This window comes from Phacochoerus africanus, chromosome 1 (genome assembly GCF_016906955.1).
Source record: "Phacochoerus africanus isolate WHEZ1 chromosome 1, ROS_Pafr_v1, whole genome shotgun sequence".
Classification (NCBI taxonomy): domain Eukaryota; kingdom Metazoa; phylum Chordata; class Mammalia; order Artiodactyla; family Suidae; genus Phacochoerus; species Phacochoerus africanus.
In genome coordinates, this window is record NC_062544.1 from 109290617 (window position 1) to 109316610 (window position 25994).

The 25994-nt window shown below is 46.9% G+C and overlaps 1 protein-coding gene and 1 long non-coding RNA gene across 3 annotated transcripts in view; one reads left to right on the forward strand and one right to left on the reverse strand.

Annotated features, from left to right (window-relative positions):
• Positions 1–789: 789 nt before the first annotated feature.
• Positions 790–5195, forward strand: LOC125122945 (uncharacterized). The gene is made up of 2 exons (XR_007133938.1): positions 790–1215; positions 3951–5195. It is a non-coding gene; the product is annotated as an uncharacterized LOC125122945 (long non-coding RNA).
• SLC6A20 (solute carrier family 6 member 20) overlaps positions 1704–25994 on the reverse strand; it is a 41681-nt gene continuing 17390 nt past the window's right edge. The window contains exons 5-11 of one of the 2 annotated variants that reach the window (XM_047771917.1): positions 19058–19168; positions 17915–18156; positions 16402–16564; positions 11218–11422; positions 9372–9531; positions 3717–3882; positions 1704–2207 (exon numbers count right to left, since the gene is read on the reverse strand). In XM_047771917.1, the coding sequence (XP_047627873.1) occupies positions 2097–2207; positions 3717–3882; positions 9372–9531; positions 11218–11422; positions 16402–16564; positions 17915–18156; positions 19058–19168 (1158 nt within the window). In that variant the 3' untranslated portion in view covers positions 1704–2096. Of the gene's footprint in view, positions 3883–9371; positions 9532–11217; positions 11423–16401; positions 16565–17914; positions 18157–19057; positions 19169–25994 lie in introns of both variants that reach the window. The other variant, XM_047771907.1, reaches the window with a different exon arrangement.

Genomic DNA, 25994 nt, shown 5'->3' on the forward strand with positions numbered 1-25994 from the left:
TAGGTGTTAGGTCTTCTCTAAATGTTTGATATGAAGCCATCTTCTCCTGGACTTTTGTTTGTTGGAAGTTTTTTAATCACAGTTTCAGTTTCAATACTTGTGATTGCTCTATTCATCCTTTCTATTCCTTCAGTCTTGGAAGGTTATACTTTTGTAAGAATTTGTCCATTTCTTATAGGTTGTCTGTTTTATTAGAATATAGTTGTTTGTAGTATCCTATGATCTTTTGTATTTCTGGGATGTCATAATTTCTCCTTTTTCATTTCTACTTTTAATTGATTTGAGCCCTCTCCCCTTTTTTTCTTGCTGATTCTGGCTAAAGGTTTATCACTTTTGTTGATCTTTTCAGAGAACCAACTCGTGGTTTCATTGATCTTCACCACTGTTTTCTTCATCTCCTTCATTTATTTCTGCTCTTCATGATTGCTTTCCTTCTACTCACTTTGGGCTTTGTCTATTATTCCTTCTTTAGGTGCAAAGTTAGGTTGTTTGAGATTTTCCTTGCTTCCTGAGGTGAGATTGTATTGCTGTAAACTTCCCTCTTAGCACGGCTTTTGCTGTGTCTCCTCCCATCATGTTAACATTGTCATTTGGCTATAGGTATTTTTTGATTTCCTAAGTTCTTTGTGATCCATTCATTGTTTAGTCTCCAGGTCATTTATGTTTTTTGCTGTTTTTTTCATGTTGATTAGTCTCATAGTGTTGTGGTCAGATAAGATGCTTGATATAATTTCAGTTTTCTTAACTTACCAAGGCTTGATTTGTGGTCTAAGATGTGCTCTATCCTGGAGAATGTTCCATATGAACTTAATAAGAATGTACATTCTGCTGCTTTCAGACAGAATGTTATCAGTTAAGTCTGTCTGGTCTAGTGTTGTCATTTAAGACCTTATTGATTGCCTGTCTGGCTGATCTGTCTATTGGTGTATTAGCAAATGCCTAGTCTTGTTATAGGGAAGTTTATCGCTTGAAAAAAGTTCAAAAAAAAGTGCCATTTCCATCTGATGTTACAAGTGTTTAAGGGTCTTTTAAGATGTTTGTACAAGTGTATTCAAAGAAGCTTTCTGTGCTTCACTGCACTGAGGTCCTGGAATTGAGCAATGTTGAACAGAAGGTCATTCTCATTTCAGGGATAACTTTGCCTACTTACTGCAGTTAAAAGATGAGATGTTTGCCTGATGGATTAATGCTGCGTCCCAAACAGGGTACTCTCAGGTACAAGATGCTCTAATATAAATACTTACGTACAGATAAATAATTTAAAACAGATGGTAAGTCATGTTCATGGTCTTTCCTATAAAGAGTTGGTCATCATGTCCAAATACAACCTGAAGTCTGTAGGAAAGTAGCTTCACGTTCATAGTGGCCCTGGCAGCACTTCAGTGCACTCAGACACCAGGGCCAGGCTATCTGCATCTTCCCCTCGTGGAACCATGGCTGAAGAGGGCTTGGGATTGCAAACTAAGGGAGGACTTGTCCTGGACCTTCTCTGTCAGCCCCATACAGAGGCCACCTTTCTTTATGGCCAAGCAATCCTGTTAGCAAAGGAAAACACAGTACTTGTATATTTACTGTGACTATAAAAAGAATTCATTTTGCACTGATGCCATTCATATTTGTCATCTCTGGCACTTAAACTCCTTTTCAAACTGCTCTAAAAATGAATGCCCTCTAATGTTTTGGGGTCTCTTCAGAAAGAAAAAAAATTGCTTAAATTTTATTCTGCTCACAGTGAGCCCTAATGCCAGAGCTTTCCTAGAATCAAGCAATTGTCATCAAGACTGGCCTTGAGAACCCTGCCTCCTTGGTGACCGTGAGGCAGCACAGTACAACCCCCAGGGGTAGGCGGAGGGAAGGAGGGGCTGCTTGGTGAGCTGGCTGGGGGTGCTCCCCAGGGAGTCTTCTTTTTTACACCTTCCTCCTCCTCTACTGACTCACGAAGATGAAGACTGAGTGCCTCTGGAGACCTGATCTCAAAGAGCAGCCGAGAGGCCCCACCTGTACGGAGTGGCAGTGAAACAGGGACAGCTGGCAGCGGTTTCTGGGATGCCAGTTCTCAGGCCATGGTGCCTGTGGCTCCCTGCTTGAGGCGATGCTTAATGAAAGTCCCCAGGGCTACCAGGGGGATGCACATGATGGAGGCGGCCACGAGCAGCCCAATGATGGCCAGTGCATAGGGCGGGGTAATCCTTGGTCACAAGCTGGCCCTGAGGAAAGAAGCCAAGTGTCAGAAGAGAGCCACCCATGCAGACCCTTCTGAGGGTGCCACCCATCCAGGCCTCAGGCCCTTAAGCAAGAGAAGCAGTGCCTATGAGGCACCCCAGCTCTGCATGCAGCTCAGTAGTGAGGCTGCCGGGCAGACCGACGCCCCCATCTGCTTTCACCTCCATGAACTTCAACGAACCTGCATACTGTTTGAAGCTACCTGTAAAGCGCAGTCACAAGAATAATCAAAGGCTTATTGTGTTCAAGACCAAATGTAGGGGACACCTTTGCCCAGTGCTGCCCAACGGAGCTGTGATGAGAGAAATTCTGTCCAATATGGCAGCCAGAAAACACAGGTAGCCATTGGGCACTGGGAATCTGGACAGTGATACTAAAAAACAAATTTAAATTCATTAAAATTAAATACAATTTTAAATAGCCACATGTGGGGATTAGCTCCTCTATCTAGCAACACATCTCTCATCTCAGTAAAGTTTTGACAGACCTCAGGACTTAGGGAAACATCCATTATTTTATCAACCAACCATGAAAGTGATGAGAAGCTAAGGCCCCAAAGCCAATAAATGCCACCTTTCTGCAAAGGAGCCAGGCCACAGCTAAGTCCAGAGAGCACGGGCTTGCTGTCAGCCAAAGTGTGGTTTATAAAGCAAAATGCCATGCAGCCGTGCACCACCCCACAGACTTCGTGGTGCTCATCTGTTACTCTGTATCCTTTGTGCTAAGTACAAAATTGGGAGGAAATGTTTAGAAACAATTCACCCAATTTGACAGCACAATCTTCTGTAGGCTGAATCTAATAACTGTTCAGGGTGTGTATTTGATATTGCTTTAAGTAATTCATAGTTTCCCTCATTTCCTACACCTTCATACATTCCTACATCTCATACATTTCCTACACGCATCAGCCTGCCATGGATTGGAGGAGACACCCTGAGCCTCCGCGTTGTGGGGATTGGAGCACAAAGCCCCTCCCTACCTCCCCATCTACATGATCCACACACACCATATGCTAAAGGGCAGCCTCATCTTCTCACAGGAGCAGAAATCCAAAGTGGCCAATGGTATTACTCTCCTTGCTCAGTACATCTTTACTGTGAAAGTTTGGGCAGATAGCCAGGGCTGTCCCTCAGGCCACATGCACCACTGTTAGCATCAGTCATTGGTTGGCAAGCAGATGCTCCCAAGATCCAGCAATTGGGATGTTAACTACTCACTGCCCCACCCAGCTGCTCCATGCTTTGGGGAGGGGTGGGGGAGCTTGCCTTCCAGTCCCCCAGGAAGTTCTGTAGGGAATCTTACTCTCTTCCCTGCAGCACATGGTGAAAAACTCAGAGCCATACTCTGCCATCCTGGCCAAGTGGTTCAAAGTACCTGGATGGTGATTCCACATTGTGAGAAATAACCTTCCACACCCTGGCGAGAGTTCCTTACTTTCAAAAGAATAGAGGTCTGTGCTCATGAGCGAGCCTGGGCCCCAAGAAGGCAGATACCTGGGAGGCGTCCCAGGCCTGGTACTGCAGGGTCCCCGTGATGATGTAGTCACTCAGGTAGAAGAGCAAGAGGCTGATGATGATCAGCGGGCTCACGCCAGCCCACATGACCTTCCAATACCAGTTCAGAGTGTGTCCCATCATGGCCTTGAGGTCGTTTTCAAATCTGGAGAGTGGGGGGAAAAAAACCTGGATTATCCGTGCCATTGGTGTAAGGGGGTCCTGTCTGCTTAGGAAGATTCTGTGCTGGGCACCACTGAAGTTTGAACATGACCACTGGGCCCTCTGATTCCTTCTGGGAAGAGAGCTGCTGAAGCCACTAAAGAGCAGTGGACATCAGAGGACATACTCCTGGTGCTGACCTTCAGCTGGAGCCTGCTGGTGTGGAAGAGAGGGCATGCAGGACACCTAGGAAGCCAGCTCTCCATTCCAGGAGCTCCTGAGGGTGGCCCAGCCCATCCCTCCCATGCTGCTTTGTAGCAGAAATTCTCCTCCTCACTAGAAATGCCTGAAACCAGAGCATCTTTTCTGGGGCGAAAGGAGGGCCAAAGCTGTGACTGTGGAGACAACTTGGCCCGTTGGACCTGGTGTGCAGCAATGCTTCCAAACTGTAGGTGCCTACAGACCATCATTCTGATTTCCATCATGCCTGCAGACAGATGCTTTTTTGTTTTAAATTAATGCTTTCAGAAAACAGATCCTTCCTACACTGTTGCTAGGAATGTAATTTGGGGCAGCTGCGATGGAAAACAGGACAGAGGGTCCTGAAAAGACAAACACTAGAGCTGCCCCATGATCCAGCAGTCCCACACGTGGGCATAGAGCGGGACAAAACTATCGATCCAAACTGCACAGGCCCCCCACCCCCACGCCCAGGTCCAGAGCAGCACAAGTCACAACAGCCCAGGTGTGGAAGCAAGCTCGGTGTCTGTCCACAGATGCATGGATCAAGAAGACCTGCTCCTTAGGTCCAAGGGACTGGGGCTCGGCCATAAAAAGGAAGGAAACAGTGCCATTGGCAGCAACGTCGATCGACCTAGAAATTAGCATACCAAGTGAAGCACGCCAGCAGAGCAAGACAAATACCAGAGGCTATCCTTCCCGGGTGGAAGCACCAAAAAAGACAACTGAACTTATTTACACAATAGAAATAGATGCACAAACCATGGTGACCAAACGGGAAAGGGGTGGAGGGCAATAAACTGGGAGGTTGCCATGAACTCATATGCACCACTAGAGGTACTCAACAAGGGCCTACTGTATGGCATGGGGGATGCTTTTCAGTGTGTTGGAAGAGCCTCTATGGGAAGGGAAAGGAATCCCAAAGAGATTTTGTATGTGTGTGTGTGACTATATATATTTACATGTGTATGGATGTGGATGTGTGTGTGTGTGTATAATAGAATCTCTTGTGCTGTAACCTGAAACTCACCTGACATTGTAAATCAACAAGACGTCAATAAAGAATTAACAAATCAATTATTCTAAACTGAAATACAACAAATATAGACTCTCACAATGAAGTGAGCAATTCCACAAGAGTATCTTTTTGACCATGGATCTGATACACTCGTGTATTTCTGGCACTGGTACACACACATTCACACACACACAGGCACAAATAGATATGGAAAGCATCTTCACCCCTTGTGGGAAGGCTGACCCAGCTCTCTGGGCATTTCCCAGGGGAAGGGACTGAGGTCCCTGGGCTGGGATGTAACTTGCTTGAGGGCACCCAGACAGGGGAAGCCCCAGGCCCAGAACACAGGCTGGAATCCTACTTGCAGTCTAGGGCCTTTGAAACTGCTCCCCGTGGTAGGAGAGGCAGCCGAGGTGGAGCGCCACCGGCGAAGGCAGCGACGGGAGCACGCCGGGATGAGCCTGGCAGAGCGGCAGCCATAGCGCCCTGCCTCTCCTGGACCTGCGCCCCTGCTGCCTCTGACCTCTCAGAAGCCTGGGCCCTAGGCCACAAAAACTCACGTGCATGTGAACACCTGGGGTCCCTGAAACCACGGCGAACACAGTGTTTCCATTCTCCTGTCCCTTCACGCCGCCGCTCGCCCCTCACTTGCCTTGATCCACACCGGTGTCAAGAACGGGCTGCAGAGCAAAGGGAGCATGGCACTGCCGCTGTGTGGCCACCAGGCGGCGCTGTGCTCATAGCAAGCTGCTCTGGGATCAGGCTGCTTCAAAGACGCCGCCACTCCCCCTCCCAGGCACCTTCTGTCTCTCGCGCCCTGCACCCCACACCCACCACCCTGGGGTCTGCTCCTCTCTCCTGAAAAACCCACGGTCTGAGGTGCCCCCTACACCGGCATTTCCTCGGGAACCAACTGCTCCCACTTTTCTTTGGACCTTTAGCACTGAACTTGCCACTGCCCTGCAAAGCCTTGGGCCCAGGAGATGAGGGAGAGTCGGTCACCCTAACATCCGTGTCCATGTGACCTTGATTGCTTGGGGCTGGCTGTTGGCAACTGCGGGGCAGGGGTGAGGTGAGGATTCAAAGGACTTCCTGGATCACCAGGCTTTTGCAAACACTATAAATTATAAGCTCCTCTTTGAGATTTACTCTTGTCACCCTGGCTCTGAGAAATCCTGCAAAAAGAAATTTCAGCCCTTTTCTGTCCTGCCCTGAAATTCTTTGATCGTGGAAAACCCACAAGGTTGAGTCAAACCCTAGTGCCTCCAGGGACACACTGGGAGATACCAGGTAAGGGGCCTGGCTCCTAGAGTGTATGACATCTGGTATGTCCCTACCACGCATACACATGTGTGCACGGACATATGCACACACACACACACGGACACAAACACAGGCACAAACACAACGCTCTCTCACCAGTCCCTCCTCACCATTTTTGAGGGAGGATCTGGAAGAACTGCGGAAGAGGGAGGGCAGGGGGCCAAGGGTACAGCCTTCCCATCAGACTCACATTCGAGCGAGGTTTGCAAAGTGCCATGAGCCTCTGACTCCTGGATGGCTTCCAAGGCAGGATCGAATTCCATGGGCCTGGGTTGTCTGGGGGGACATGTCTGGGCTGCATGTCTCAGCTGCTCTCTGGTAAGGTGGCTGCTGCCCTCTGGAACCCTACTCCGATGAGCAAGGCTCTCTAGACCACCGAACCTCAGACCGTGGTTCCTCAGAATCCCCTGCCAACTTGTTTGAAGTGTGAATGCTTTGTCCCCTTACCCTCCCCACATGCTCAATCAGAGCCCATGGGTGGCGCCCCCTGGTGGTTCAGCTGAGAGGCCAAGATGGGAAGAAGTTTCCAGGCCAGTGGTTCTTAGCCCAGTCAACCAGTTCCATCTCTCCCTGGGGGCCAGGCAAGAGATGGAACCTACTCCAGGGCTGGGCGTGACCCACCCAGCTTCAGACAAGACCACCAAGCTACAGTCATCACAACAGCGTGGCCTGGGCACCAAAACGGACTTATGGGTCCCTGGAACAGAAGACAGAGCCCAGAAAGAAACCCACACGCCTAGGGCCAGTGACGTTTTGACCAAGGTGCCCAGAATATGCAGTGGAGAGAAGATGGTCTCTTAAGCAGGTGGTGTTGGGACAGGTGGACAGCCAGTGAAGTCCGGACACTGCCTCACGCCATACACAAAAATAACCTCAAAATGGCTTCAAGACTGAACAAGAAGACAGGACACCATACAACCCCTACAAGAGAACACAGGCTAAACATTTTCTCTGTTTGAGAACCCTACCAGTGCCATCTGGGGTCAGTCTCCCAAGGCAAGAGACACCAAAGCAAAAATCAACACACGGGCCTTAATCAAACCCGCCCACTTTTCCCTTTTAAGCACAGCACAGGAAACCATAACACCAACCAAGAGCCAACCGACAGACTGGCAGAGAAGCCTTGCAAATGATGTCACTGACGTGGGTTTTGTGTCCAGAACATACAGCAGCTCAGACCATTCCACAACAAAAACAACCCTCATCAGAAAGATGGGTAGAAGGCCTACAGAGACATTGCTTCGAAGACATCCAGATCCGATGGCCAATGGGCACATGAGAAGATGCTCACCATCGCTAAGATAGAAAAATGCAAATCAAAACTACAAAGAGGGTGCCCCCTCACAGTGGTTAGAATGACCATCACTAAAAAAATCAAGTAACATCAACCAAGACCAAATGCTGGAGAGGCTGTGGCGCACAAGGCTCCCTTCAGGGCTGCCTCTGGGAATGTCAACTGGGGCAGCTGTGATGGAGAACAGGAAAAGACAAACACTAGAGCTGCCCCATGATCCAGCAGTCCCACACGTGGGCATAGAGCAGGACAAAACTATCGATCCAAACCACACAGGCCCCCCACCCCTACGCCCGGGTCCAGAGCAGCACAAGTCACAACAGCCCGGGTGTGGAAGCAAGCTCGGTGTCCATCCACAGATGCATGGATCAAGAAGACCTGCTCCTTAGGTCCAAGGGACTGGGGCTCGGCCATAAAAAGGAAGGAAACAGTGCCACTGGCAGCAACGTCGATCTACCTAGAAACTGTCATACCAGGCGAAGTCAGAGAGATACCATACAATATCATTCACATACGGAATCTAATATATGACACAAATATTTCTTATCTACAAAAAAAACAGACCCAGCACAGAGGACAAGACTTGTGGTTGCCAAGGAGGAAGGATGTGGCGGAGAGATGGACTGGAAGTTTGGGATTAGCAGATGCCGACTATTATATATAGAACAGATAAATAATAAGGTCCTACTGTATATACCTGGGAAGTATATTCAATATCCTATGATAACCCAACTTTGGGGAAAAAATGACAAAGATTTTATATAACTGAATCGCTTTGCTGTACTGTAGGAACAAAACACTGTAAATCAACTATACTTGAGTTAATTAAAAAATCAAATACTGCAGTGCTGCACTGTGCACCTAGGATTGAGAATGTGACATTCTGAATTGGTCAAATGTCCTAGGCATAAGTTATCAACTGGACTTTGGTCAGCATGCTTTTAAGATACTCATGTTGGCCCATGATAAGCAGATACAGTGGAGGCATGGTTCCTTGCCCCAGGAAAGCCAGGCAGGGCCTACAGGCAAAGATTCTCTAAAAAAAATAAAAATACAGGAAGGGAAGATAGTAGCTGAATGCAAATGGAGGGTGAAAGGAGGCTGAGAATTAGCTGAGATTGGGGACCAAGGGAAAAAAGCTTGGAAAAGCTTAAGCTTAATGGAAAAAAGTGACAAGTTCCGTTTGGCATCACAGGTTAAGAATTTGGTTTTGTCACTTGCAGTGTGGGTTTGGTCCCTGGCCAGGGAACTTCCACGTGCCAAGGTGATTCTTTGGGGTGGCTTCTGTGGGTGCACTTCTGTGCAGCTGTCAGGGCTCGGGTCTCCTGGGCCGCCTTTTTTTTTTTTTTTTTTTTTGCTTTTAGGGCCGCCCCCACGGAGCATATGGAGGTTTCCAGGCTAGGGGTCTAATCAGAGCTACAGCTGCTGGCCTACACCACAGCCACAGCAACGCCAGATCCAAGCTGCGTCTGTGACCTACGCTACAGCTCACGGCAACACCAGATCCTTAACCCACTGAGCAAGGAAGGCCAGGGATCGAACCCACAACCACCTGGTTCCTAGTCGGATTTGTTTCGGATGCACCATGACGGGAACTCCAGGAGTGGGGCCTCCTTACCTCCTCAGCCCATACAGGTAACACACGGCGATTGTCTCCACCAGGACAATGAGCAGAAGGGACAGTGTGGCAGCGTAGTCATTGAAGATGTCAAACCAGTAGTTGCCGGCCTTCATGGTGAACACCATGCCGATGGCACAGTTGATGAGGCACACCAGACCTAGGGCCACAAGACCACCTGCTTAGGCTCGAGACCCTTCCTGTTCATCCACTTCTCTATGGGGCTCAACAGCCATACAATCCGAGGGGCCTCTGACCATTTGGTTCATCCACTTGGGCTGGAAGAGATGTCATGGACTAGCCTCTCTGCACATGTGTGTCACGCCTGTGCTGGGGGAGGGGGTGGCAAATGTGTCCCAAGGAGTGTCAGCAGGACTTCCTTGTGTTAATTCACAGAGCTGTCCAGCAGGGGGCAGACTCAACGGAAAAGAAAGTTGTGCATTGTTGTCTGGGGCTTCCCACCCAGGCTGTGGGTCTAGTCATGTTTGTCCTAACAGCTCAGCCCCTGAGCTCTCTGGAGGTAAAATAGGGGAGGAGATTTGAGGTGTGGGCCATCACTCTCAGCATCCTCTGGAGGGGACTTCCGTCTGACCAGCAGAGAAAAGGGGTTGGGAAGAAAGCAGTGCATGCCCAGCTCCCACCACGCCGCAGCACTTGCCACACACTGCATCCTTAAGCCTCTGAGGAGGCCTCAGGAGCCTCCTTTTACAGATGGGGAGGCCGAAGCTCAGAGAGGTCAGGTAAACTTCCCAACACCACACAGCACGTAAGAAGCAGAGTCGGGATTCAAACACAGGCCCTTCTGTCTGTCCTGTCCCAGTCTCCTTCACTGGGAACCCCATGTTTGGGGTACTCTTGAGTGCCCCAAGCATTTGACTGTAAAGCTCCCACTTGCCCTCTCCACTGCCACGCCCTATCCCCCAGCCACCTTGCCCCACAGGGACACAAGAACAGGCTGGTGTGCTGGTGGGGCGCTGAGGAGGGATGCTAATGCTAGAGGGCTCTGACAGGAGCCCATGTGACTCGAGCTGGGCAGAGGGACATCCTGGATGTGGTGGAATGGCCTCATCAGAGGCAGGTGCAGATGGTCACAGGGTCCTCCAGACACTGTTGGGTTGGAGTGGAGCAGGAGGGTGGTGGAGTGAACCAGGGAGACGTGATCGGCAAAATTGGTTCCTTCCCTAATAATGCAAGTGTCAACATCTGCAAATGCCAACAGCAGAATGGGTAGACAAACTATGGTATGTGTTACACAAACAGGCAAAGAGAAGTTTGTGACTTGCCACGTCGCTGGATCTCTCAGCCAGCGTTTGAGTAAAGACAACAGACAGAGAGGAGGTACCATGTATTTTTACTTATACCAAGTTCAAGAACACAAACAACAAACCTCAGTGAAAAGAAGTTAGAACAGAGGTGGCTTCTGGGGTGGGGGGTAGACTAACTGAGAAGAAGCGAGAAGGGGCTTCCTGGGGTGCGGGAAACACTCTGTACCTTGACCCGGGTGGTGGTTCATTGAGTTTGTGCTTAAGAAACGTACATGTTGTAATTGTCATACCCGAGTTAACACAAAGACAAAAGCAGGCTCTCTGCTATCCCGGAGAACTCAGGTGCCAGGCTGGGGAGCCTGGCCTTTGCCCAGGGTTGGGGGGGACCACTTCACTCCCCCATGATGTGGAGAACCAGACGCACTGGGCCAATCACCCGGACCAGGTCCCAGACTGCTGGAGAGGGGACGGCCGTGGCAGGGCCCCTGCGAGGTTGCTGTGGCCTCTGGATAAGCACGTGGCCCGAGTCAGCTCCTCTACCTGCTTACTTCCCTGAGCCCTGCCGCAGCTGGTCCACTCACCTGAGATGGCCTCCTTGGGCAGGTAGCTGGAGATAAGCTTGCTGTCAGTCAGAGGGGTGAGAATGGCGGCCGTGTTGCCCAGCATGCTCCCTATGCCCAGCATCAGCAGCATGAAGAAGTAGAGCACTGACCACAGCTGCGACACCTCCATGTTTTTAATAGCCTCGGTGTAGACGATGAAAGCCAGGCCAGTGCCCTGGACGGCCTGCCCACAGGGAGAAGACACCAGTTACACACCCAGGGGATGCCATCAACATACCAGGTGCCAAGCCCATGGCCGCAGAGTGTGAGGAGACTTTGCAGTTAGTTGGGACACTTGAGTTTCCCTCTCCTGCTCCAACTCACATCAATTCTGGACAAAATACAGTAATACAATGTTTGGATAATTTCTGCTTCCTGTATCATGACTGACTGGGTGTTCTGAGGCCTCAGCGGCCAGGAGCTGAGGTGGTGGAGCCACAGCTACAGGAGCCAGATGGTGGGGAGCTGGCCTGGCCAACAGGCAGCCAGGAGAGTGGGGCTGTTTGGTGGTAGATCCCTGAGGTGTTAAGACTTCTGTGGAGAGACCAAACTGTGGACACAGAGCCTGAACTCCTAGTTGAAAAGGGTCCTGTGTGGGGAGTACCCCCTGGCGGCCAGCAGCAGCAGAAACAGCAGCAGAAGTAAACGGGAAAGCACTCATTGCAGGTCTAAATCCAGTTACCTGCAAGACCACCAGAGATGATCAAGCAGTGAGCTTGTAAACCGAGATGTATAAAGCCACAAGAAGGCAAGCTACTCTGACTTGTGAAGAGGCAGAAGGAATAAGAACTAAGACTTCAACACCCTTCCACACCAAAATGGCACATGCTGCATTGTCCGATCTGAAACACAGGTCAGCTCAACCACATACCACTGAGGACAATGGGATTCATGAGCCCTAGACGTAGGCCCTAAGGGAGTGATGACCTAGAGGTTTTTAACAACAACAAGACCTACTCAAGTTGGCCTGCTTTTTATTATTATGATTCTTCAATTCTCAAGAGCGTCAGTGATAAAACATTCCCATGAGGATGAACCCCTCTCACGCCCCTGCCCATTGCCACTAGGATGTGTTTAAAAAAAACCAAAGATGGAGTTCCCTTCATGGCTCAGTGGTAACGAACCCACCTAGTATCCCTGAGGATGCGGGTTCGGTCCCTGGCCTCGCTCAGTAGGTTAAGGATCCTGCATTGCCATGTGCTGTGGTGTAGGTCGCACAAACAGCTCAGATCCACAATTGCTGTGACTGTGGTGTACGCCAGCAGCTACAGCTCCAATTGGACCCCTGGCCTGGGAACTTCCATATGCTGCAGGTGCAGTTCTAAAAAGCCAAAAAAAGAAAGAAGAAAAAATAGTGCGTAAAAATTATTGAGTTAGAAGCATCAGTGGACAGTTAAATACCACTTGCAGTTGAACAGAGAATTAGTGAACTGGGAGATGCATCCCAGGAAGGCATGATAATGTGGCAAAAAAAGATGGGAAAAAATTAAAAAAGCAATTAATAGGCGTGCATGGTAGGATGAGACAGTCCTCATGGGTCTAAGGGAAATTCTGAAACAAGAAAATAGAGAGCAGGAGAGGCAATGATCAAGAGAGAACAGGTATAGATTTCCCCAAACTGGTAAGACACCTGGATCCACAGATCCAGGAAGCCCAAACTCACCCAGGATGAGACTGGATAAATATAAATACATCCATGCTTAGATTGCAGAGGCCAAAACAAAAGGTGGATGATGAGAAAATCAGAGAAAATAAACTTGGGGAATTAACTGTTTACAAAGAATTAAAGAATATTACAATGGCAGCAATGGAAGCCAGACCCACAAGGCAGATACCTTCAGAGTGTTGAGAGAAAATACCTGTTAACCTGGAGTTTTCTACTCAGGGGAAAATTGTCTTTAAAAGTAGAGGAGAGCAAGTTCCCACTGTGGCTCAGTGGTAATGAGCCTGAATAGTATCCATGAGGACTTGGGTTCAATCCCTGACCTCACTCAGTAGGTTAAGGATCCGGCATTGCCTTGAGCTGTGGGGCTTGTATCCTATGTGGCTGTGGTGCAGGCTGGAGTCTGTAGCTCTGATGTGACCTCTAGCCTGGAAACCTCCATACACTGCATGTGTGGCCCTAAAAAAAAAAAAGCATAAATAAAGGTGAGGGATAAATATGAACATTTAAATATAAAGTCGGAGAAATTTCATGAAGAAATCTCCTGTATAGGAATGCATTTTAAGGCAGAAACACCCCCAACCCCCATGCCCAGAAGAGAGCTGGATGTAAGAAAGATGAACAAATAATGGGAAGCATGCAGGTCAATACAAGTACTATCATATCAAATAATAGCCCCTGGAGTTCCCATTGTGGCTCAGCAGAGACGAATCTGACTAACATCCATGAGGACGCTGGTTCAATCCCTGGCCTCGCTCAGTGGGTTGGGGATCCAGTGTTGCCGTGAGCTGTGGTGTAGGTCACAGACAAGGCTCAGATCCCACATTGCTGTGGCTCTGGCGTAGGCTGGCAGCTACAGTTCCGATTCTACTCCTATAGCCTGGGAACCTTCTTATGCTGTGGGTACAGCCCTAAAAAGACAAAAAAATAAAATTAAATTAAAATAAAAAATAGAGTAATAGCACACAACTTACAAGCTTAAAAAGAACTCTAGGAGTCCCCATTGTGGCTCAGTGGTAATGAACCCTACTAGCATCCATGAGGATGTGGGTTTGATCCCTGGCCTCACTCAGTGGGGTAAGGATCCCATGCGGCTGTGGTGTAGGCTAGCAGCTGCAGCTCCAATTTGACCCCTAGCCTGGGAACTTCCACAGGCTGCCAATGTGACCCGAAAAAGGAGAAACAAAGAAAAAAGAAAAAAAAAAGAATCAGATAAAAATGGCATTTAAAACAGGAGAGTGAAATCGTCTCAAAGTCCTTGAACTGTCTGGGAAGGAGGTCAAGGTATAGTTTCACTTTAGACTTTGGTAAGTGAAATATGCATGGAAAAAAATCAAGTGGAAAAAAAGTCTACATAAATCAATAACCACATAATTCTTGGGCACTGAGCCAAACTCAAAAATAAGCAATGAAAACTCCCAGGTGGCAAAAACAAAAAAGAAATTTGAACTGAGAGCATGAAAAGAAAAACTCAAGGGTCATCCGACTGCAATCAAGGCCTTAAATGTCATTGGGGGGGGGGACTTCCCCCTTAGGAGGGAGGGTCACACACCAGGCCAGGTGTGAGCAGGGAGCCAGAAGAAACAAAGTGTTGCCTCATTTAGGAAATGGCCTGTAATGGCTCTACCTATGAAATCAAGGGCCAAGAAACCTCCAGGGTAGCTTGCTGGCAGTCAGAGCCATGAGCATTCACTCTGCCCTCTTCCTCCTCTTTTTTTTTTTTTTCCTGGCTATAAGCACAGCATGTAGAAGTTCCCAGGCCAGGGACTGAACCCACGCCACAGCAGTGACAACACCGGATCATTAACTGCTAGGCCACAAGGGAAGTTCCACAGTTCCCCCTTCTTTACAAGTATTTTCTAGAGGGACTCTCTAGAAGCACTCTCTACAAGTATTTGCATTAAATATTACAACTAGACAAAATGCTCACTCTCATTTCCACTTCCATTGTGCTCCATACACAATGGAAGTAAATATAAGAAGCAAAAAGATAGAAGGATTGAAAAGAAAAACACAAAATGTATCTGCAGGTGATGTAAGAGTTTACATAGAAAAGTGAAGCAAATAGACAAATATGAGAATTAAGAAGGGAATTCTTATGTGAGAAAACAATCTGAAAGAGAATGGATTTGTGTCCTTATATAACTGAATCATTTGTTGCACAGCAGAAATATTACAATCTTGTAAAATCAACTATACTTCAATAAAACTGTAAAAAAATGAAAAAATTTTAAGCCCTCAAAACAAACAAACAAAGGAAATTCATCAAGGTTGCTAGATATAAGAGCAACATACAAAACCTTTAGCTTTCTTTTGCAACAAAAACCAACAATGGTAGCAGTCAGGAAAGAAAAATACCATTTACAATAGCAACAAAGCAGTAAGATACCTAGACATAAAGCTAATGAAAGATGTGCCAGGTTATTCATGGAGAAAATGATCCCCAAATTTAAAAGATCTCAGTCAAGTAAGAGGTAAAGTCTGTTCCTTAATCAAAAGTCATTATTCAAAAAATATGAATTCTCCCCAAATAACATTATAAAATAAATGCAATTCTAGTAAAAAATAGTAATGGGATTTCTCTCCCCCTCCCAGTAGAACTTGTCGGATTGACCCGAAAATTAATGTGAAAAAATAAAGGTCCCAGCATACCAAAAGTATTTCTGTAAAATATAAATAAGGGTGATTTTAGTAGCAAAAAAAATTTTTTTAACCCAATTGTCTATTAGAAAGGGAAGAGATAATAAATTATATATTTGATGATGGAATAAAATGCAGATCTTAATGAATGAATGAGAGTTCCCATGTATCACTATAGACCAATCTCAAAAATAAAATGATAAATGACCTCAAAAATGAAATGATACATGACAAAGTATCTCCCAGGACCACTCATATCCACTTAAAAAACTCAATCAGAATAATAATATGACTCATGAATTTATGTGAGTAATAAATGAAGGTTCTGAACTCTGGGGAGTAGTGAGAGCTTTGGGGTCTGTAACAAAGGGGACTTACACTTTGTCTCCAAAATGTTCTCTTCTTTTCTATAAAAAAAAGCATCTGAGCCCAAACAACAAAATGTTTACAGTTGTTCATTCTGAATGATGGATATTGCGAGTTTATTAGTCTCGGCATGTCGAAGTTCTCAGGCCAGGATCGAACCCGAGCCACAGCAGTGACCCAAGCCACAGCAGTGATGACACCAGATCCTTAACTGCTAGGCCACCAGGGAACTCCCTACCTTCTTTATTTTTAACATTTAACAAGAGGAAGGTTCAAGGAAGAAAGGACACAGGGCCCAAAGGACCTGGGCAAAACTGGGCCTCCGGCAATACCCCAGCATCAGGGAGAGGGGTCACGGGCACTCATCTTCCAGGAGTCAAGGGGAAGGAGGAGGCAGGGTCTGCCTACCCCTAAGCTGCACTCCTAACAGACAGCTCATACAGCGGCAGGGGAGCACTGCGGAGAAGCAAGCTGGGTCCCTGCCAGCGCCTTACCGTCTCCAGCTCTGATTCCAAGCTACAGTTTTTAATCTGTGGCAACACCTCGCTGTACTTGCTGGGGTTGGCAGATGCCAGATAGCCCTTCACCTGCTCCAGGTTGCTGGCCGTCAGGAAGCCATCTTCAAGGTCGAAAGCATTGGTCAGCAGCAGAATCACCCTGGGAAGCAGAGTGGCCAAACAACCTTCGCTGAAGACAAAGGCCACTTTCACCAGACCCTCACCTCTTCTCTTCCATTAGGTGAGGCCTCTCCAACCAAGGGAATTGGTTGACTGGTGAGCTTGTAACGGGCAGGGTGACTCGGAAGGGCTTTGAAGAAGCCTCAGATAGGAACAGGGGTGACCAAAGGAACCAAGCCCACACAGCTGGGCTGTCTTAACCTCTGGACCTGTGTTGTCTGACAGAACTCCCTGTGTTTTACTCTAGTGCTGGCCAGCACGGTCCCCACCAGCCTCATGTGGCAGCTGAGCACTCGGATGAGGGAGGCTAAGGCAACTGAGGAACTGACTTAAATTCAGTTAAATGTAAAATTAACTTACATTTATTTTATTTTGTTGTATTTTTCTCTGTTTACAGCTGCACCTGCGGGATGTGGAAGTTCCCATGCCAAGGGTCGAATCAGAGCTATAGATGAGGCCTACGCCACAGAGATGCTAACGCTGGATCTGAGCTGCATCTGTGAACTAGGGTGAAGCTTGCGGCAACAGCAGATCCTTAATCCGCTGAGGCCAAGGATCACACGCTCATCCTCATGGGCACTATGTTGGGTTCTTAACCCACCAAGCCATAGCAGGAACACCTGAAATTAACATACATTCAAATTTGGGAAAAGGAGTTCCCACTATGGTGCAGTGGATTAAGAATCTCACTTCGGTGACTCAGATCCCTGCTGGAGTTGGGATGTGGGTGTGGTGCAGGTTCAATCCCCAGCCCAGCACAGTGGGTTAAAGGATCTGGTGTAGGTCATGGCTGTGGCTCAGATTCAATCCGTGGCCCAGGAACTTCCGTATGCTGGGTGTGGTCAAAAAATAAAAATAAAATAAAATACACCTCTTCCCCGATTAATCGCCATCCCCATTCATTTAATCAATAAGTAAGTAAATTTGGCACAGCCCCTAGTGCCTAGTGATCACTGTAGTGGACAGCATTCCTTCTGGATGGTGTTACTTTTATTTCAGGGGAGGGGCAGCACAAAGTAGATTCTGTAATCTCCATGGCTCAGCTGGACAGCTCCTGGTTATTTTAAGCTGGACTAAGTGGGGAGAAGAAACTAAAGTTTGTGTGTTGAATGTCCTGTGGTGCTAAGTGAACACATGAAACTGCCCTCATCCCATCAGGCGGATGAGGACTTGCCTTATGCTGATCAGCTGCTGGTGGTTACAATCTGAACCCTGAGTTGAGGATGGCAAAGCCAATGCCCTCTGCCCCACACCCCATTTGCCAGGGGCCCCATTTAGCTCCGCTTTGGCCTCCTTGAGGCCTGGGGTCCACTGCATGGCCCAGACTTACTTTTTCAGGCAGCTTTCGTAGTTGAAGGTGGCCTTGAAGCCATAGATGGAGAAGGTGACGACGCTGGCAAAGATGGAGGTGGAGCTGTTGATGAGGGACACGATGACGGCGTGCTTCTGGCAGTTGTTGGAGGGCTCGTTGTAGCTGGCAAAAGCGATGAGGCTGCCAAACCCCAGGCCGAGCGAGAAGAAGATCTGGGTGGCTGCATTGATCCAGGCCTTGGGGTTGGCCAGCTGTTCCACCTAGAAAAACAGCAGGGACAGGAGAGTGAACCCAGGATGGTGACGGGAGAAAGCCCAGACTTGAAGACCAGCAGAGGCGGGCGGGGCGGGGGGGTGGGGTGGAGCCAGAGAGGAGAAGCAACTTGCCCACAGCACACAGCCAGCCAGAGGCAGGCTTGGGACCCCGAACCCAGCTCTCTGGGCCCCTGCCCTGCCCTGTCCGGTCCCTCAGCAGGCAAAACACACCCTCATGTAATACCCTCCACTGCCCCTTCCCCACAGAGGTGTGCAACTTTGAAGGGTAGGGTGAGCTAACTTTTCAAGGTCCTGAGCCCCTGATCCATGACCCATGCCTGCACGGGTCTGGGCCTCCAGAGATGGAGGTGCTGGTGTCCAGGTCTGGGTGGAACCCCAGCACTGATATTAGGGGGCACTTGGAATGTGATGGGGATGGGCGGGGGGATGGTACCACCACAGTCAGTTTCCAGGGACCAGAGTTGCTATGAAGAACTTATCCTGTTCTCAAGGCAATGGTGGCCCCCTTAATGAGCATAGGCTGTGGGGTGCCTGGGGGACAGACCCCGGAGAGCCCTGCAGAGTGTGGACTCACCCCTTCAGGAAAGGGGTGCAGGGAGGTGCGAGCAGGAGGGTGAGCTGCCTGGAGTGACACTTTGGTAAATAGCTCGGTACATGGGCTTGAGGGAGGGTATGGGGTGAGGTGGGGGCAAAGTTCAGACATGAGGTGGGGATGGCAGTTGGTTGGGAGGCAGTGAGGACAAGAGACTCAAGGTCTCAGAACTAACAGAGGACAGAGGCTGCCTGGTGGCTCACACCCTCTGCCAGGGGCACTACCACTCCCACCCATCCTGGAAGGTGGAAGGATGAATGGGGCACCCTCGGCCCCACCTCCTCTAGTCCCTACCTTGGGAGTGAACATGTACACCAGGCCATTGGTGGCTCCATGGAGGGTGAGGCCCTGACCAGTGTAGATGATGAGCACGCAGTAGGGCAGCAACGCCGTGAAGTACACCACCTGTATGCAGCAGAGGGCACAGTCAGCCTCCTGCAGAGGCGGTGACCACAGGGCCCTCTTGCCCAGGATGGACCCACTGTCCCCACGAAACACCACAGCGCCGTCTTGGCTGATTGAGCTACTGGGGGCTGGAAAGGCACAGAGATTCTTGGTGAGATGCAGGTTCTGAGTCTGGGAAGCTGAGAGGTGGGGTGTGGATGGCCATGGCTCTGACACCGGAAATCTCATTCAGTGGAGAAGAGGGAACAGAGACGTGAGACCTCTGCCCTCCACCCTCCCTCCCACCAACCTTATTCCAGAAAGGATTGAGGCAGTCCACAAAAACACCTCACATCAGCACTGCAACATCGCTAAATAAAGAAATAGGTATAAAAAGAAAACACAGGCAATCCAGTAAGACACACCCAAAAAAAAGGCAGCCCACAGAAAACATGTGTGAGGCACAACACCATTTCTGGGCCAGATTCATCTCTGAGTTTCCTAGTGGCCCAAGCAAAGCGGGAAACACAAGCGCTTGCAAGATTTATATTGTCTCTGAAAGGAGAAAGATCCAGGGGCTTGCAGAAAGGTTAGGTATCCCTAGGACTGGGGCCTGAGAGAAGCTTAGCCATGAGTGCTAGAGAGGAATGTAGTGACACCTGGTGTCCCTATAATAAATGTAATTGGTATTCAGTAACTTTTTAGGGATTCCCATTGTGGCTCAGGGGCAACAACCCTGACTGGTATCCATGAGGATGCAGGTTCAATCCCTGGCCTCACTCAGTGGGTTAAGGATCTGGCATTGCAATGAGCTGTGGCGTAGGTTACAGACACGGCTCGGATCTGGCATTGCTATGGCTGTGTGGTATAGGTCGGCAGCTGCAGCTCTGATTCAACCCCTAGCCTGGAAACCTCCATATACCATGGGTGTGGCCCTAAAAAAAAAAATGAAAGTAATAAGTGGCAAGAGAGGGCATTTGGCCAGTGAACTGAAGGAAATCAAGGGACCACGGGGAGGGATGACACATGCCCATAACCAGGGGACACTTTTGGGCCACTGTGGAACCTCTCTCCTCCCCATCAGGTGAAGAAGTTTTCCGGAAGGGTCTCTGGAATCAGACAAGGCTGGTTCACTTCAGCCTAGCAGGGAAGCTGGCAGGATGGCTGGACCTGTGGTCCAGCACACTCGAAGGAAAAACCACTTCTGAACAACCTGGCAAAAAAATCTTACAGGTTAAAAAAAAAAAAAAGCGGATTCTAACAGAGGAGGCCAGGATATGGCACACTGTCTTGAACACAATTAATCCCTATAAATAGATCGGTTGGGGCACTTCTGTCATGGAGTGGGGTGTGGCTTAACCAGAGGAAACAGACCATCAGACTAAGTCCACATGGCATGACGTGACCTCATTTAACATGTTTCTAAATGATCTGGCAGAGGGATGACCTCATTAAATTTCCACATTTGCAGCTGTTACCCTCAGATCTTTTCGATCATGTTCATTATAATCTGGCTAAAACCAATTGTTAGAACTTTTTCAATGGAGCATAAAACACCAGCCATGCTTCAAGAGGGGACAGAGTTGCTATTGGCTCTAAACTTTCCCAAGAAACATTCACAAGACTGTCAAGCTTGACAGCGAGATTGGGCTCCTGGTGAAGATGCCGCCCATCATGGGGCTGGGAAACCAAAAAAGGAGGTCCTACCAGGCATGGTATTGGGGGTCACAGGGCAGCTCAAATACTGTGGGTAGGTCTGGCCTCGATGCCTCAAGAAAACATGGGACTGAAAGAGGCAACTCAGGCAGTTAAGAAATGGCCTCCGAACCATCCAACCAAAAAAAAAAAAAAAAGGAAGAATGGAGAACCATAGAATCAACTGGAACACAAGGTTCAAATGGCAATAAATAATCACCTTAAATGTCAATGGACTGAATGCTCCAATCAAAAGTCACAGAGTGGCTGAGTGGATAAAAAGGCAAAAACCTTCAATATGCTGCCTACAAGAAACTCACCTTAGGACAAAGGATACATATAGATTGAAAGTGAAAGGGTGGGGAAAAATATTTTACGCCAATAGACATGACAGAAAAGCAGGAGTCACAACACTCATATCAGACAAAATAGACTTTAAAACAAAAGACATAAAGAAAGACAAAGAAGGACACTACTTAATGATTAAGGGATCCATCCAAGGAGAGGATGTTACTATCTTCAACATATATGCCCCAAATATAGGAGCACCCAGATACATACAACAAATATTAACAGACATAAAGGGAGATATTGATGAGAATACAATCATAGTAGGAGACCTTAATACACCCCTCACATCAATGGACAGATCCTCTAGACAGAAAACCAATAAAGCAACAGAGATCCTAAAGGAAACAATAGAAAAGTTAGACTTAATTGATATCTTCAGGACACTACATCCAAAAAAAGCAGAATACACATTCTTCTCAAATGCTCATGGAACATTCTCAAGAATCGACCACATATTGGGACACAAAGCTAACCTCAATTAATTTAGGAGCATAGAAATTATCTCAAGTATCTTCTCTGACCACAATGCCATGAAATTAGAAATCAACCATGGGAAAAGGAAAGAAAAAACCTACTACATGGAGACTAAACAACATGCTACTAAAAAACCAATGGGTCAATGAGGAAATCAAGAAGGAAATTAAAAACTACCTTGAAACAAATGATAATGAAGACACAACCTCTCAAAATCTATGGGATGCTGCGAAAGCAGTGCTCAGAGGGAAATGTATAGCAATACAGGACTTTCTCAAAAAAGAAGAAAGATCCCAAATTGACAACTTAATCCTCCACCTAAATGAATTAGAAAAAGAAGAACCAAAAAGACCTAAAGTCAGCAGAAGGAAGGAAATTATAAAGATCAAAGAAGAAATCAATAAAATAGAGACTCAAAAATAGAGAAAATTAATAAAACCAAGAGCTGGTTCTTTGAAAAGGTAAACAAAATTGACAAACCCCTGGCCAGACTCACTAAAAAGAGGAGAGAAAGAACCCAAATAACCAAAATTATAAATGAAAAAGGAGAAATCACAACGGATACAGCAGAAATACAAAAAACCATAAGAGAATACTATGAACAACTATATGGCAACAAGTTTGACAATCTTGAAGAAATGGACAATTTTCTAGAATCTTACAGCCTGCCAAAACTGAATCAAAAAGAAACAGACCAACTGAACAAACCGATCACTAGAAATGAAATTGAAGAGGTCGTAAAATCACTCCCTACAAATAAAAGTCCAGGACCAGATGGCTTCACAGGTGAATTCTATCAAACATATAAAGAGGAATTGGTGCCCATCCTCCTTAAACTCTTTCAAAAGGTTGAAGAAGAAGGAATACTCCCAAAGACACTCTATGATGCCACCATCACCCTAATTCCAAAACCAGACAGAGATACCACCAAAAAAGAAAACTATCACCCAATATCATTGATGAATATAGATGCAAAAATTCTCAACAAAATCTTAGCCAACCGAATCCAACAACATATCAAAAAAATTATACACAATGACCAGGTTGGGTTCATCCCAGGTTCACAAGGATGGTTCAACATATGCAAATCAGTCAGCATCATACACCACATTAACAAAAAAAAGTCAAAAATCATATGATCATCCCAATAGACGCAGAAAAAGCATTTGACAAAGTCCAACATCCATTCATGATCAAGACCTTCGCCAAAGTGGGTATAGAGGGAACATTCCTGAACAAAAAGCCATTTATGAGAAACCCACAGAAAATATAATACTCAATGGGGAAAAACTGAAAGCCTTCTCACTCAAATCTAGAACAAGACAGGGATGCCCACTCTCACCACTGCTCTTCAACATAGTTTTGGAAGTCCTAGCGACAGCAATTAGACAAACCAAAGAAATAAAAGGCATCCATATAGGAAGAGAAGAGATAAAACTGTCACTGTATGCAGATGACATGATACTATACATAGAAAACCCTAAGGACTCAACCCCAAAACTACTTGAACTGATTAATAAATTCAGCAAAGTAGCAGGATATAAGATTAACATTCAGAAGTCAGTTGCATTTCTGTATACCAGCAATGAAATATTAGAAAAGGAATACAAAGATATGATACCTTTTAAAATTGCACCTCACAAAATCAAATACCTCGGAATACACCTGACCAAGGAGGTAAAGGACCTATATGCCGAGAACTATAAAACTTTAATCAAAGAAATCAAAGAAGATGTAAAGAAATGGAAAGATATTCCATGTTCCTGGGCTGGAAAATCAATATTGTAAAAATGGCCATACTACCCAAAGCAATCTACAGATTCAATGCAATCCCTATCAAGTTACCCATGACATTTTTCACAGAACTAGAACAAACAATCCAAACATTTATATGGAACATCAAAAGACCCAGAATCGCCAAAGCAATCCTGAGAAGCAAAAACCAAGCAGGAGGCATAACTCTCCCAGACTTCAAGAAATACTACAAAGCCACAGTCATCAAAACAGTGTGGTACTGGTATCAAAACAGAGAGACAGACCAATGGAACAGAATAGAGAACCCGGAAATAAACCCTGACACCTAGGGTCAATTAATCTTTGACAAGGGAGGCAAGAACATCAAATGGGAAAAAGAAAGTCTATTCAGCAAGCATTGCTGGGAAACCTGGACAGCTGCATGCAACGCAATGAAACTAGAACACACCCTCACACCATGCACAAAAATAAACTCCAAATGGCTGAAAGACTTAAATATACGACAGGACACCACCAAACTCCTAGAAGAAAACATAGGCAAAACACTCTCTGACATCAACATCATGAATATTTTCTCAGGTCAGTCTCCCAAAGCATTAGAAATTAGAGCAAAAATAAACCCATGGGACCTAATCAAACTGAAAAGATTTGCACAGCAAAGGAAACCCGAAGAAAACAAAAAGACAACTTACAGAATGGGAGAAAATAGTTTCAAATGATGCAACCGACAAGGGCTTAATCTCTAGAATACATAAACAACTTATACAATCCAACAGCAAAAAAGCCAATCAAGCAATGGAAAAATGGGCAAAAGACCTGAATAGACATTTCTCCAAAGAAGATATACAGATGGCCAGCAAACACATGAAAAAATGCTCAACATCACTGATTATAAGAGAAATGCAAATCAAAACTACCATGAGATATCACCTCACACCAGTCAGAATGGCCATCATTAATAAGTCCACAAATAACAAGTGCTGGAGGGGCTGTGGAGAAAAGGGAACCCTCCTGCACTGTTGGTGGGAATGTAAACTGGTACAGCCACTATGGAGAACAGTTTGGAAATACCTTAGAAATCTATACATAGAACTTCCATATGACCCCGCAATCCCACTCTTGGGCATCTATCCGGACAAAACTCTACTTAAAAGAGACACATGCACCCGCATGTTCATTGAAGCACTATTCACAATAGCCAGGACATGGAAACAACCCAAATGTCCATCGACAGATTATTGGATTCGGAAGAGGTGGTATATATACACAATGGAATACTACTCAGCCATAAAAAAGAATGACATAATGCCATTTGCAGCAACATGGATGGACCTAGAGAATCTCATCCTGAGTGAAATGAGCCAGAAAGACAAAGACAAATACCATATGATATCACTTATAACTGGAATCTAATATCCAGCACAAATGAACATCTCCTCAGAAAAGAAAATCATGGACTTGGAGAAGAGACTTGTGGCTGCCTGATGGGAGGGGGAGGGAGTGGGAGGGATCAGGAGCTTGGGTTTATTAGACACAACTTAGAATAGATTTACAAGGAGATCCTGCTAAACAGCATTGAGAACTTTGTCTAGATACTCATGTTGCAACAGAACAAAGGGTGGGGAAAAAAATGTAACTGTAATGTATACATGTAAGGATAACTAGATCCCCTTGCTGTACAGTGGGAAGACAAAAAAAAAAAAAAGAAAAGAAAAGAAATGGCCTCTGAGGAAGGGAAAAGCTGGGATGGATTAAACCATGACAAGTGGCAGGAAAAGGAGGTGGCTCACTAAAAAGAGCTGACGGGGAGTCTCTGGATGGACCTGGCTCTGTCCTCACCCTAGGGCAGATCTCTCTAAGCTTCAGGCAAGTGGGACAGGAAAATCTACCAAGGGCTGTTGCAAGATGGAAATAATATGCACATCCGACCTGCTGTGGATGGGCTCTGAGGAATGACCGAGTATGAGGGGCCACACCAGGGGTTCTGGCATTGGCTGCAGCTTGAGAGAGACAGCAGGTCATGCAGTCACTGCAGAACAACTTTCCACGTGAAGCAGTTTGGAGTTAAAGAAGCAACTTGAGAGTTCCCATTGTGGCGCAGCAGAAATGAATCCGACTAAGAACCATGATGTTGTGGGTTCGATCCCTGGCCTTGCTCAGTGGGTTAAGGATCCAGTGTTGCCATGAGCTGTGTGGGTAACAGACATGGCTCGGATCTGAGGTTGCTGAGGCTGTGGTATAGGCCAGCAGCTATAGCTCCGATTCAGCCCCTAGCCTGGGAACCTCCATATGCCGAGGATGTGGCCCTAAAAAGCAAAACACAAACAAACAAGTAACTCAGCCTCAAAAGGAGTATAAGCTTGCTGATGCACCCAGGAGGAAAAGGTTTCTCAATCAGGCCTGGCAGCTCTGTGGGCTCATGGAAAGCCGCTTGGGCTAAAGGTTCTCAGACCCGGCTGCATAAGAGAATCCCAGAGAGTTCTACAGTCCCAGTGATCAGGTCACACCCCAAATGATCACTCAAGGACCATGGAGGACAGGGCTGGGACACCAGAGTTTCAAAAGCCCTCCA